We start from the raw sequence: 14,796 nt of genomic DNA, 5'->3' as shown, positions 1-14,796 counted from the left end.
GGCCCTGTAGCGTATAGAGAGCAGAATATGCTATGATAGGTTACATGCTTGACTCTGGCATAAGCAAGCTGAATATAACACATCAGTAGGGCTTTCCCTGGGCAAGGAGGGCACCTTTTGACAACGCATATGAGTGCCTCTTTTTGACAGAGCGTTGTTTCTGACTTTGAGTAGCAATCCAAAGGAAGCAGCAAGTTCCCCTGTTAAGAGGAACTTTTGGGACATGGAGAGAGGTTGAGTGAACAGCTGGAGAAAGCCTTGGGCTTTTTGGGCAGAAGATTAAGAGGGGAGGCTCTATTGTACAGGACAGTGGAATTGGGTTGGGATGGAAAACAGGAATGACATTTTATCTTGGGTGAAATAGCTAGCAGAAGTGCCTGGAGAAGGATTAGGCCCAGACTGGATCCCTTACGTAAGTGAAGATGAGAAGGCAAAATGGCTGGTAAGACTTTAGGCTAGAGTACATATCTATAATTCTTGTTCTTGATGTTGGTAGTACATATCATAACATTTCACTTATCATCTTTCTTCCTTCCTTTTCCAAACCCGGCTTACCAGGGATCTGGTCAGGGGACTGGTTTATCCGCCTTGCTTCCCCAACCTAAAAATCTGACTGTGAAAGAGACTAACAGGTTGCTCCTGCCCCATGCCTTCTCTCGGAAACCCTCGGATGGCTCCTCTGACACTAAGCCCTCCAGACAGGCTTCTAAGACCAAGCCCTCTTCTCTTGCCCCTGTTGTGGGCACGACAACCACCACTCCGTCGCCCTCTGCCATCAAAGCTGCTGCCAAGAGTGCTGCCCTGCAGGTGACCAAGCAGATCACGCAGGAGGAGGACGACAGTGATGAGGAAGTAGCCCCTGAGAACTTTTTCTCCCTCCCCGACAAGGCTGAGCCACCTGGAGTTGAGCCATACCCTTACCCCATTCCCACTGTCCCTGAAGATCTGCCTCCAGGCACAGAGCCAGAGCCGGCCTTCCAGGATGATGCAGCTAATGCCCCCCTTGAATTCAAGATGGCAGCAGGCTCAAGTGGGGCTCCTTGGATGCCTAAGCCTGGGGATGACTACAGCTACAGTCAGTTCTCCACATATGGCGAAGCCAATGCTGCTGGTGCTTATTATCAGGTGGGTATTAAGGAAGGTTGGAGCTTAGCAGTCAGGGAGGACTTTGAGCCAGTGATACAGCTGGGCATTACTTGGCTGAATTAATGACTCTTGTAGTGGTTTTCCTATACCTATCAGGCCTCAAAACATACTGTTTATTCTGAGTCATATTGGTCTAGAATTTTCTAAGTCTTGAAGTCTGACAGGTAGAACCACATAATTGACACATTTATTCTGAAAATAAAATCTTACTGTAGGAGCTGGTGAAAGATAGGGAGAAGGTGGGAGAGGAGTGATCTCTAATCTTGGAGATCTGAGATAGCTCCGCAGATGTGGATGATGACAGTAAGTGAACTGTGGCCTAGACTTCTAATTGCAGTGAGTCTAAGAATAGTTTCTGGAGATGCAAAGTACTAAGAACACAGAAAGGAAGGGGAGAGGTGGGACTGGGGAGGAAAGAGGGAATCTGGAGAATTGAATTTAAAGGGGGAATAAGGAGACTAGTGAGAGGCCTCGGCAAAGTTGAAAGGACTCAGGTGAGGTCCTAGAAAGGAGAAACTAGGGGGCCATAATTTGGGCAGTGTTAGAGAATGAGGCCTATGGATGGTTTGGGGTTTGAATCCCAAGATATGTGAGTCTGGACAGATCCTTAACTGTCTCTCTAAGTCTCAGATTCCTCAACTTTTAAATGGGAATGATAATGGCAACCTTATAGGATCCCTACAAGAATCACATTAGCTTAGTATGGTCCCTGGAACATAGTAAATGCTCAATAAATCATTATAATAACTTTTTATTCAAATGATATTTGTAAGAACTATTTGGATTATTCTGCGTGGCCTCAGAGAGTGCAAGTATAAGATGCCTGGCTGGTTTGCTCAGCGGTAGAGTGTCGGCCTGATGTATGAAAGTCCTGAGTTTGATTCCCAGTCAGGACACACAAGAGAAGTGCCCATCTGCTTCTCCACCCCTCCCCTTTCTTTCTCTCTCTCTTTCTCTTCTTCTCCTGCAGTCATGGCTCAAAAGATTCGAGCAAGTTGGCCCCGGGCGCTGAAGATGGCTCCATGGCTTTGCTTGAGGAGCTAAAAATAGCTCGGTTGCCAAACAACAGGGCAGTGAACTTAGATGGCAGAGCATCGCCCTGTAGGGGACTTGCCGGGTGGATCCCAGGTGGGGTGCATGTAGGAGTCTGTCTGTTCTCCTGCCTCTCACTATATTTAAAGAAAAAGAATTTCCTGCCTAGCCTGTGGTGGCGTAGTGGATAGAACTCCTACATGGAGTGCTGAAGTCGCTGCTTTGAAACCCTGGGCTTACCTGGTCAAGGGACATACGACAAGCAACCAGTGAACAGCTAGAGTGAAGCAACTACTTCTTGTTCACTCCCCCTTCTTTCTCTGTTAAATCAATAAATAAAATCTTAAAAGAGAGAGAGAGAGCAAAAAAGGGAGAGAAAGACTTTCCCAGCAGTCAGTGTCTCTATGGAGAGGGATTCTGGGAATTTGGGGACTTGCAGGCTGGCTGGTTCTGGTTGGGCAGCTGTATAAAGTTTTATTGCCAGCCTGGAGTGGTTGGAGGGCTTAAGTCTTTTTAAACAACTATGATTCTCTGACTGGTTGGTGTTAATCTTATCTTTAGTCTGGGCATGGGTAGGGATTGTTTTCAGATCACAGTCTTTAAACAGTTGTACTTACTAGATATTTGCTGTTAAACCTTGTTGTGTCCCATGGCTGATTAGGGACAATCTAGCTTCCCTAAACATTGTTAGAAGAAAGAAAGAAGCTGACAGTGTTTTAACCTCTTTACCAAAAAAAAAAAAAAAAGAAAGGAAAAAGAAAAATGTTATTTAAGTCCGAAACCTCTGGTTTACATCTAGCAATTGAAAAACAAAATGGAATTCTGTATCTAGTTATAAACACCATTGAGACAGTCTGTGGAAATTAAGACACTTTAAATATACTGAGGAGGGCCCCTCGCCATTTAGCGCAGCGGTAGAGTGTCACTTGGCGGTAGAGTGTCGGCCTAGCATGTGGAAGTCCTGGGTTCGATTCCTGGCCAGGGCACACAGGAGAAGTGCCCATCTGCTTCTTCACCCTTTCCCCTCTACTTTCTTTCTATCTCTTTCTTCCCCTCCCGTAACTGAGGCTCCATTGGAATAAAGTTGGCCTGGGTGCTGAGGATGGCTCCATGGTCTCCGCCTCAGGCACTAGAATGGCTCTGGTCGCAATGCCCCAGATGGCTTTGCCCCCTAGCAGGCATTGCTGGTAGATCCTGGTTGGGCATATGCAGGAGTCTGTCTCTCTGCCTCCCTGCTTCTCACTTTAGAAAAATACAAAAAAAAAAAATACACTAGGGAGTGGCTGGCCAAGTAGCCCAGTTTGTTTGCTTGTCATCCTGATTGTTGGTTTGATCCTGTCAGGGAACATACAAGAATCAGCCAACGAATGTATTGATATAAAGAAGTGGAACAACAAATTGATGTTTTTCTTTTTTTCTTAATTTTTAAAATTAAAAATAATTTTTTTTATTTTACTTATTTTTATTTTTTATTTTAATGAGAGAGAGAGGAAGGGAGAGAAATGAGAAGTATGAACTTGTAATTGTGGCATCTTAGTTGTTCATTGATTGTTTTCTTATATGTGCCTTGACTGTGGGTTAGGGGCTCCAGTCGAGCCATTGATCTCTTGACCAAGCCACTGACCTTGAGCTTGAAGCCAGCGATGTTTGGACTCAAGCCAGTGACCATGGTATTATGTCTATGATCCACACTCAAGCTGGTGAGCCACGTTCAAGCCAGTGACTTTGGGGTTTCTAACCTGGGTCCTCAGCGTCCCTGGTTGACACTTTATCCACTGCACCACCTCCTGGTCAGGTGACTTATTCATTGATTACTTCTCATATGTGCATTGACCAGGGACCTCCAGCAGAGCCAGTGACCCCTTGCTTGAGCCAGTGCCTTTGGGCTCAAGTCAGCGACCATGGGATCATGTCTGTGATCCCATGCTCAAGCCAGCAACCCTGTGCTCAAGCTGACGACCTTGGGGTTTTGAACCTGGGTCCTCAGCATCCCAGGCCAAAGCTCTGTCCACTGCACCACCACTGGTCAGGCGAACAAATTGATGGTTTTCTTTCTCTCTTTCTCCTTCCTCTCTCTAAAATCAATTTAAAAAAGAAAAGAAAAGAATGATATACACTAGGGGATCTTATAATGTAAACATCTTATTGTGAATATAGCTGACCCTTGAACAAGGAGGGGGTTAAGGGGTTGACATGGCCCCCCAACCCACCATACAGTCAAAAGTACTCCTATAACTTTTTATTTCCAGAAACCTGATTAATAGCTTATGGTCGTCGGCCTAGCGTGCGGAGGACCCGGGTTCGATTCCCGGCCAGGGCACATAGGAGAAGCGCCCATTTGCTTCTCCACCCCTCCGCCGCGCTTTCCTCTCTGTCTCTCTCTTCCCCTCCCGCAGCCAAGGCTCCATTGGAGCAAAGATGGCCCGGGCGCTGGGGATGGCTCTGTGGCCTCTGCCTCAGGCGCTAGAGTGGCTCTGGTCGCAACATGGCGACGCCCAGGATGGGCAGATTATCGCCCCCTGGTGGGCAGAGCGTCGCCCCTGGTGGGCGTGCCGGGTGGATCCCGGTCGGGCGCATGCAGGAGTCTGTCTGACTGTCTCTCCCTGTTTCCAGCTTCAGAAAAAATGAAAAAGAAAAAAAAAAAAAGAAAAGAAAAAAAAAATAGCTTATGGTTGACTGGAAGTCTTACTGATAACATGAATAGTCGATTAACAGGTGTAGTGTTTTGTATATTATGTATTTATTTATTTTTAATTAAGTGAAAGGTGTGGAGGCAGAGAGACAGACTCCTGCATGCACCCTGACCAGGAGCTTTTGGCAAGCCCGCTATTGGGAGATCCTTTGCCCAGCTGGGGCAGCGTCTCCGTTGCTTGGCAACCAAACTATTTTAGTGCCTGAGAATAAGCCATGAAGCCATTCTCAGTGCCTGGGGCCAACTTTCTCAAACCAATCGAGCCATGGCTGCAGGAGAGGAAGAGCAAGAGAGAGAGAAAGAGAGAGGTGGGGGGAGGAGGGGAAGGGGTGGAGAAGCAGATGGTCTCTTCTTCTGTGTACTCTGACTAGGAATCAAACCAGGAACTTCCACATGTCAAGCTGACATTTACCACTGAGCCAACCCTCCAGGGGCCTACTTCTGTGTTCTTACAATAAAGTAAGCAAGAGAAGAGAAAATACATTTACTATGTTGGAAAAAATCTGCGTAAGTGGAGCCGTGCAGTTTAAATTCCTGTTGTTCAAGGGTCAACTGCATTTTTAGAAAATAATGCTCTAATAGCTGGGTTTTGTATATGATTTTGATTTAAATTGTTAAATTTTATTTTCCATCTAACTCACTATAAAACGAATGTCCTTCGAGGGGCATTTTGTGAAGTTTTGGGCAAAGGTGGAAGGATTAGGAACAACTTTGGGCAGGAAACAGTTTTCTCAGCCCTGTGGCTGCCTGGCTTGGCCTCAGCGGGGCCTTGCCTTCTTCTAGGGTCCACAATGACATTTGGATAGCTCACCTCTAAGGGGAATCATCAGATTCCTGAACCAAAAATGTGATAACACAAACCTGGCTTATTCTCAGCTTTATAAATCCCATACTACCCATACAGTGGTTGATTTTGCATCCGAAATCCAAAACCTCCCTGCCCTTTCATTATAGGCAGTATCCCTATGTCCAGAGGCAATAAATAGGATGAGGAACAGGAATGACATGCCCTCATACCTTCTCACGTCTCTCATATCAGAGCTTATTGGAGGTCTTACAAGCAGGAGGGACAGAGCTGGGAGCACGGAAGACATAAAGGATGGGAACCACTCTCGGGAAGCAGCCGATGGAGCAGGAGAGAAAATATTTATTTCTTGTCACTCTTCCCTAAAAAATACCTGTCTTTCTGGATTGTGCACATCAGAAAAGCTGCAGAAATTGTTCTTGAGTTGTGGGAGAGGGCCTTAGGATTTGTGCCTGTAAGTTGTCTATTTGAGAGATCTGTAGTGTGGACGTCACCATTGCCTCTTTGACGAGGGTTTTCTCTGTTCCTGAGTAGACCTTGTCCCCTTGTGCTCTCAATTGGTGTTTTTTTTTCCTTCTTTCCTTGGCTACAGGATTATTACAGTGGCGGCTACTATCCTGCACAGGACCCAGCCCTGGTTGCCCCCCAGGAAATTGCATCAGATGCCTCCTTCATTGATGATGAAGCAGTAAGTTAACAAAGTACAAGTGACCATCTTTGACCCACAGACAAATCTGAAGCTAAAGGAAACTCTTTTTTAAACTATATTCAGTTAGGAATAAGTGTGATAGCATGTAACTTAGAATCTCCAAATAGGGCTTTTATAAGAAAAGGTAATTATAGCTTGATTGGTGGTGACACAGTGGATAGAGCATCGACCTAGGATACTGAGGTCTCAGGTTCAAAACCCTGAGGTTGCCACCGAGTGCAGGCTCATCCAGTTTGAGCGCAGGCTCACCAGCTTGAGCACAGGGTCTCCGGCTTGAGCTTGGGATCGTCAGTATGACCCTATAGTTGCTGGCTTAGCCCAAAGGTTCTTGACTTGAAGCCTTAGGTTGCTGGTTTGAGCCCAAGGTCACTGGCTCAGCTGGAGCCCCCCGGTCAAGGCACATATGAGAAGCAGTCAATGAGCAACTGAAGTGACACAACTATGAGTTGATGCTTCTCATCTCTCTTCTTCCTGTCTGTCTCTCTCTCTCTGTCTCTCTCTCTCTCTCTCACTAAAAAAAAAGAGAGAAAGAAGGTAATTATTTTCCTCATAAAAGAAGGCTAGAAATAGGCAGGCCAGGCAGGGCTGGTGGGACAGCTTCACAAAATTGTCAGGGATCCAGTCTCCTCCTGATCATTGTTTTGTTATCCCTAGGTTATGGCCTTTGTTTCTAGGGTCATGGATAGCAGCTGAGTCCGTCTAGCCATCTGCAGCAAGGTGGGAAAAGAAGGGAAAGACATCTTCTCTCCCCTTTTAGGATACGTAACAGAAGTTCTTAAGCTCCCTTTCACTTTTATTTCATTGACTAGAATCTGATCAAATGGACTTATCTAGTTGTAGAGGGGCCTAGGCAGTGTAGGGTGGCACTTTTAGTTGGGTGGTAATATGCCTAGCCAAAATGTTGGGTCCATTCACATGACAGGAGAAGAGGAGAATGAATTTTGTCAGGGAATAGCAGCCTTAGTGTTTCATATTATTGGATCCCCTGTTGCTGAGCTCCCCAATCTCAGCGCAAAGGAACATGAAAACCCCATGGCCTCTGACCCTCAGGCCATGCTCAGGATATAAAGTATTGTCTCAGCTGAAGGGACATCACAGCCTGTTGGCAGAGGGGAGAAATAGAGGATGTTAACGCGTTGCATGCAGGTTCTTATAAAAAAATAATTTTCTATTCGCCTGTTCATAGAAACATATGTACCCCTTTGCATACTTCTGCCATGATAATATTGTGTTCATCCACTTTTCCTGTGTATGTCCTTGACACGTTCCATAGTTAGGTTCTTTTTATCCTACTCCTAGGAGGCATCAGGGAGCTCATCCAGGGACAAAAGTCTGTTTCTTGTGGGTAGAGTGATACTAGAGGCTCCAGTAATGATCAATCGAGGACCCAGGTCTCAAAGAAGTTTTTTGTTTTTTTTTTAAATTAAAAAAAATTAATTGATTTAGAGATAGGAAGGAAGGGAGAGAGACAGAAACATTGATCTGTTCCTGTTTGTGCCCTAACCAGGAATTAAAACCGCAACCTTTACATATTGGGGTGATATTCCAACCAATGGAGCCATCTGGCCAGGGCCTGAGTGTTTTAATTTGATTCCTCTGTGCCCACGCTCGCTTGCAGGCACATCTTTGGGTGACTATGAAGTGATTTTCATGTTTTGTGAGGAGGAAGAGGAAAGAGTAGTGCTCTCCTAGAAAATATACCAGGCCTTTTTCTGTGAGGCTGCCTCTGTCCTGCTTCACGCTTTCCCTCACTGATGTCTGCTCTGTTGTGGGGTCTGCTGAATTGTGGATACCACACACCACACCAGTGAGAAGGAACAGACATGGAAAAAGAATTGAATTTTAGGAGAGAATGACTAAATTTTTTATCCTGAATTTTTTTTTGAAGAGAGAGAAACACAGACAGGAAGCAAGAGACGAGAAGCGTCACTCATAGTTGCGTCACTTCAGTTGTTCACTGATTGCTTTCTCATATGTGCTTTGACGGGGAGGGGGGGAAGGTCTCCTCCAGCTGAGCCTGTGACCCCTTGCTCAAGTCAGCGACCTTGGACTTCAAGCTAGTGACCTTTCACTAGCCTTTCACTAGCCAAGGTGACTTGATTGGCTCAAGCCACCAATCATGAGGTCATATCTATGATCCCATGCTCAAGCCAGCTACCTCAGGGTTTCAAACCTGGGTCCTCAGCATCCCAGGTCAATCCTCTATTCCCTGTGCCACCACCTGGTCAGGCTTTCCCAAATTCTTAATTTGAAAACTGTATGCAGTCCTTTTAGGCAGATATGAGTGAAAATTCATACTAGTTATTGTTGGTACTCACTTATGCTTGGAAATCTCTTGACCTTCCTTTCCCTGAGTCCAGGAGAACTGAGGTAACCATGCATCCGGCTTCATAGCAGCTTTGTAGGTGACAGGGTGAAAGAATTACACAGAGGGGAAATGAGGATGCAGTGGAATCGGAGAGTCATGAAACCATTCCATAAGGGATCTTTAGCTACATCTCCTAATCCCTACTCTTGCACTTTTTCTCCGTTTCCAGTTTAAGCGGCTGCAGGGCAAGAGGAACCGAGGGAGGGAGGAGATCAATTTTGTGGAGATCAAAGGTGATGACCAGCTCAGTGGGGCCCAGCAGTGGATGACCAAGTCATTGACAGAAGAGAAAACCATGAAGTCATTCAGCAAAGTAAGTGGGAAGGATCTATTGTGTGGTAAACTTGGGAGGCCCCAAAGCAAAATTTGGTCCTGCTGCCTACTATTACTGTCACAACACCTTTTGCAAACTCTTGTCAGTAGTACTGTAGTATGCACTGAGCCTCACAGATACTGCTTGCCTTCCAGAACTTTGTAGCACTTTGCTCTCCATCTGGGTGGTGGAGTAGTTTCCTAGTTGGGAGATGGCTGATAGGTTGTGGCTCTTTATCTGGCTGGGTGGAATATACAGCTGCTCTGCCCTCTCCCTTCAGGCATATCCCTCTCTCCATCCCATTAAGCTGGGACCTTAGTTTAGTGTATCTTTGAGTTGTGGGCACTGTAGAGCCTCAGAAGCCCTGGGGTCCTAGGTTCTGAGTGTGCAACCTTTCTTCTTCTCTCCATTATTTATTGTAGTCACCTGTGGTCTTTTCATGTGCTTTATTCCTCACATTTCCATACGACACTCCCACCTTCTATGGGCTAATTGTCTTTAGTCAGAATGATGAACATCTCTTCACCTAGTAGCTGAATATAGCAAATGTGGACATTGGTGAGCCTGCCACAGTAGGGGAGAATGTGGAGAAGTCTCGATTCCAACCCAGCACCATCAAGGCCAAAGCCAGGCATCTTATTTCATCTTCTCCTTCCCCCATTTGCTTTGTTCTGTAGCCACAAAGGCCATCCTAGCCCTAGCCATTTGTTTTAACTAAATACTGGCAGTCATATAGGATAGAGCAAAGGACAGTGGTTAGATCAGCACAGATCCATCACTTTACTGGAAAAATGACTTAGAGCATGCTCTACTAACTGTGGGTTGAGAGGTGTCACATAGTAATAGTGACTCACTGGGCCAAGAATGGAGCTGGATGTTTTGTTTGTCCTTTCTTTTCTTTCCCCCTAGCATTCAAGCAAAGGAAGCAGTTTATTAAGCAAAGCTGTATATTTATTTAGCACAAGGCACAAGTGTGCAAACTCAGCTAGTCTGAGCACCCCACCTGTTGGGGTCTTAGGAGTTATATATTGTTAGCTTCAAAGCTTTGTTTCCCTGTTATCAGGGCTAATAGACAGCGTTTCAAGGTTCCCCTTTGTGGTTTTTCTTTAAATTGTTCGGACACCTGGTTATCTTGTTCTGTCCGGTCTCAGGATGGCTAACTCCCTCATTCAGTGGGTGACATACAGCCCCCTTGTTCCCCTTCCCTTTTTCCTGCCCTGATAGCTGTCTATCCTGCCTAACACTTCACAAACACGTTTCAGCCTCTTTCGCTCTCTCCTTTTAATGTTTTGGGGGTTGGTATCCAGCTAGTGTATTTCCCTCCCAGAGAGAGACCAGAAAAGATAAACATTTTAATAAATATAGAGTCTTTTTAGAGGAGTTAGGATTTGAGCTGAATCTAAAATTAGAGGAAGGACTTTTAGGCTGGAGAACAGCATCCTAACCTCTTTAGGAAGACGTTTTCTATTGAACAGAATTAAACAGGGAAGCAGCTTGTTTTGAATCCATTTTTATTATTGACTCACAGTGATGGGGAACTCAAGTTTCAATTTTAGCTTGAGCTTTGATTATGGTCAGTGGGCATAATGGTTAATACAAGTAAGTAAAAGCTTTGTTCCAGGAACTGAGATGCCTGAATAGTCCCACACGACTTAATGAGACCCATGAAGACCCTTTGTGCCCCAGGGAACTGCAAGCAAAGCCTTTGTGCTCCAAGGATGGAATGCCCACTCTGATCCAATTAGCTTTGACTATGATCTGATTAACTCTCCCTTGAAATTTCAAAACCCTTACCTGTCCTTTTCTTCCCCTTATAAAAAGGCTGGCTGGGAAAAGGGGGGTTGAGATAATTTGGGAATGTAACCCCCCTCTCCCCAGACTGTGGGCCTTCTTGATAACGCCCATAAAAATTCAATTCCTGTCTCTACTTTTTTGGCTGAATTGGTGACAGGCAGCATGATGTCCGATATATTTCCGGTTTCAACAGTATGAATTTAGGTCCAAACCTTCCACATATCTGTCTTCAATTTTCCCATTTTCTCAATTAGTTGGTTGAAGTAGACCTTGACCTATAGGAGCATGGGGCTCAACAGGAGTGAGAAAAAATTAGGTTTTTGTTTACTCTAACACTTACTAGCTGCTGCAGCTTTTGGGAAATTGCCTCATCTCTCTAAGAGGGAAAATCAGTCTTCAACTTACCTTATAATATTGAAACAATTTAGTGAAATAACAGGACAGATTTATTATAAGACACTGTACAATTTGAAGTAAATGAAAGTTGAGAAGAGATATGTAGAAATGTGGCAAGTCTGCGAGAGACCCAAGGCTGTTGCAGCTCCACAACCTGATAGGTTGGTCAACCACTTAAAGAACAGCTCCCTGGATGAGGCCGCTGCTCCTCACCTAATGGTTCTTTATCAGCCAAGAGGACCTGATGACTCAATGGAACTTGGTGTGGAAAGAAAGACCTGTCAGGCTGGTGTCATTGACTAACCACATCCACAAAGCACATCGTTAATCTATTATGATCAAGTTGGGGGCGGTTCTGGTCAAGGGTTCTGAATATCTCTCTTTTCATCCCTCCCCAAAATCTGGAATACTTATTCTATTGAGCTATTATACCAGTTTTAACACCTGCCACGTGTTATGTCTAAAAAAATAAATAAATTTAAGAAAACCATTTAAAAAAGAAAGAAATGTGGAAAGAAGAAAGGAGTCAGGGCAAAAGTTAAAAATAAAATTGGGGTTGGAAGAAGAGAAAGAAATGAAGGGCTGTCTGGTCTGTGGTGGCGCAGTGGATAAAGTGTTGACCTGGAGTGGTGAGGTTGCTGGTTTGTGTTCTTCATCTTTAACTGTCACATTAAATGACACTTTTTTTAAGTGAGAGGAAGGGAGATAGACAGATCCCACATGCACCCTGACTGGTATCCACCTGGCAACCCCTGTCTGGGGCCCATGCTTGAGTCAGCTGCGCTGTCCTTAGTGGCCAGACCAGCCGAGCTATCCTCGGTGTCCAGGGCGATGCTCAAACCAATCAAGCCACTGGCTGTGAGAGGGGCAGAGGGAGAGAAAGGGGAGAAGGACAGGAAGAGAAGCAGGTGGTCGCTTCTGTGTTCCCTGACTGTGGATCAAACCTGTGACTACCGCATGCTAGGCTGATATTCTATCAACTGAGCCAACCAGCCCGGGCCTAAATGATATTAAATAGCAAGGGATTGGAATTTGCTCTTTTCCTTAGTCCAAGTGTTCTACCATCTCATTGTATTGAGCTAGGTTTTTTTTTAATTACTTTTTTTTTTTTAAGATTTTATTTATTGATTCTAGGGCAGGGAGGAATGGGAACATCAACTCATAGTAGTTGCCTCTTGTCTGTGCCTTGACTTGGCAAATGCAGGGTTTCGAACCAGTGACCTTAGCATTCCAGGTTGACATTTTATCCACCACACCACCATAGGTCAGGCCCTGAGCTAGATTTTTTTTAATGCTTGCCTGACCTGTGGTGGCGCAGTGGATAAACCATTGACCTGGCAATGCTGAGGTCGCCGGTTTGAAACCCTGGGCTTGCCTGGTCAAGGCACATATGGGAGTTGATGCTTCCAGCTCCTCTCCTCCTTCTCTCTCTCTGTCTCTCCTCTCTAAAATGAATAAATAAAAATTTTTTTTAAATTTTTAAAAAATGCTTATTTTGTTAATTTTAGAGAGGAAAGGAGAGAGACAGGAACATCACTCTGTTCCTGTATGTGCCTTGATGGGGGTTCGAGCCAGCAACCTCTGTGCTTTAGGATGACACTCTAACCAAATGAGCTATCCATTCAGGGCCTGAGCTAGATACTTAAAAAGAAGAAAAAGATGCAGTTCCTGTCCTAGTGGAGTTTACAGTGTAGTTGGGAAAAAGATTTAAGGACACTTGACTGTAAATGATTACAGTGCAAATTGATATTACATAAGTGCTGAGGAGACTCCAGAGAGGAGTTTTGGGAATTAGGTGGGGCTGATTGGGAAGCTTCTAGTCTGAGACAACACAGGCAGAAGATAGAAAAACTGAAGAATGAAAGCCCAAAACAATATAGATTTTGACAGTAGATAATTTTCATCAAAGTTTGGTTAGAGTTTCGGTGCAGTTACGGGTGGAGGTTGGAAGATTGGAGAGAGGTGGAGTGATGGTGAAAATTCCACTTCCAGGGAAGCTGTTGGCACTTACTAGAATGGGGGCGGCAGGAATTCAGCCACATGTGATTGATGGGGAGAGTTTAGTAAGCAGTACGTAGGGGGTAAGCTAGACATCTAGAATGACTGGGGAGGAGGGCACAGAGATGAACAGGGCTCAAGGGGTTGTGAGATGAAAAGAGGTTGCCTGTGCTCTGGCACTAAGCTGTTTCACACTGACCATAGGCAACACAGCTGGTATCCAGTGTTCATTGTGGGCAGAGCTTGGTGCTGGGGGTGAGGTGGGGTTACTTAGAAATAAGTAGAAGACAGAGTCCTGACCTTAAAAGTATTTCCAGTGTAATGGGGATGTTAACAGGCTCTTTCAGGCAAGTATTCTGAGCTTGGGCTTTTTTTCATAAAGGCTTTAATAAAAATAACTTTTGTAAATATATAGGCATAAAAACAGTTCCAGGCTCACTTTTCTCCCCTAGGATTTGGGCAGTGTTGTTGGTTTCTGAATCCCCAACATTGCACTATCTGGTCACCTGATACATTTCTGTTTTTCTTCCTGTGGGTTGATTGTTTTTTCTTCCCTTGCAGAAGAAAGGTGAGCAGCCAACGGGCCAGCAGCGGCGGAAACACCAGATCACGTATCTGATTCATCAGGTGAGAGCGCTGTGTGTCCTGGTCTGCCTGGTAGGATTTCTGTAAACTGAAGGCTGAGATTTGGCCTAGAAGCCCAAGTGCCAGGCACTAGTTCATGGCAAGGTTCCTCTCCCATTCTCTGTGTGGCCACTAGGGGGAGGGGTGTTTTTCAGAATTAAACTACTCTGTCTCACTTCCCGTAAGTCATGTATAGGTGCTTAAAATAAACTCTGTAAGTGAAAATTCACATATCTAAAACATAAATGTAGAGGGAATGAAATAGTTTATCACAGTGTTTTAAAAATGATTTTTGTCATTTTGTCAGTTATAGTTGACATTCAATATTTATATTAATTTCAGGTGTACAGCATAGTGGTTAGACATTTATATAATTTATGAAGTGATTCCCCCAATAATCCTAGTTCCCACCTGGTACCATACATAGCTATTACAGTATTATTAACTATATTGCTTATGCTGTACTTTACATCCCTGTGATTATTTTGGAACTGCCAATTTGTCCATCTTATCCCTTAACCTTCTTCACACAGCCCCCTAAAGCCCCCTCCCGTCTGGCAACCCTCAGTTCCTTGTATCTATAAGCCTGCTTCTGTTTTGCTTGTTTATTTTGTTCTTTAGATTCCACATATAAGTGAAATCGTACGGTATTTCTCTTTCTCTGTCTGCTGTATTTCACTTAGCATAATACCCTCTAGGTCGATCAGTGTTTTGTTGCATATGGTAAGATTTCACTTTTTATGGCCGAGTAATATTCTATCGTATATATATGCCACATCTTCTTTATCTACTTATCTACTGATGGGCACTAGGATTGCTTCCATAACTTGGCTATTGTAAATAATGCTGCAGTAAACATAGGGATGCAAATGTCTTTTGAAATTAGTGTTTTGGATTTCTTCAGATATATACCCAGAAG

The 14,796-nt window shown here is 44.6% G+C and overlaps 1 protein-coding gene across 1 annotated transcript in view; it reads left to right on the top strand.

The window, feature by feature from the left end:
- PRCC (proline rich mitotic checkpoint control factor) overlaps positions 1–14,796 on the top strand; it is a 52,185-nt gene that overhangs the window by 23,091 nt on the left and 14,298 nt on the right. Inside the window, exons 3-6 of the mRNA XM_066261787.1 lie at positions 559–1,125; positions 6,268–6,363; positions 8,922–9,065; positions 13,815–13,880. Coding sequence (XP_066117884.1) covers positions 559–1,125; positions 6,268–6,363; positions 8,922–9,065; positions 13,815–13,880 — 873 coding nt within the window. The remainder of the gene's footprint in view (positions 1–558; positions 1,126–6,267; positions 6,364–8,921; positions 9,066–13,814; positions 13,881–14,796) is intronic.

Source organism: Saccopteryx bilineata, chromosome 2 (assembly GCF_036850765.1).
Source record: "Saccopteryx bilineata isolate mSacBil1 chromosome 2, mSacBil1_pri_phased_curated, whole genome shotgun sequence".
NCBI classification, from domain to species: Eukaryota; Metazoa; Chordata; class Mammalia; order Chiroptera; family Emballonuridae; genus Saccopteryx; species Saccopteryx bilineata.
Note: the sequence above shows the minus strand (reverse complement) of the source record. Positions and strands in the feature narration are given on the sequence as shown.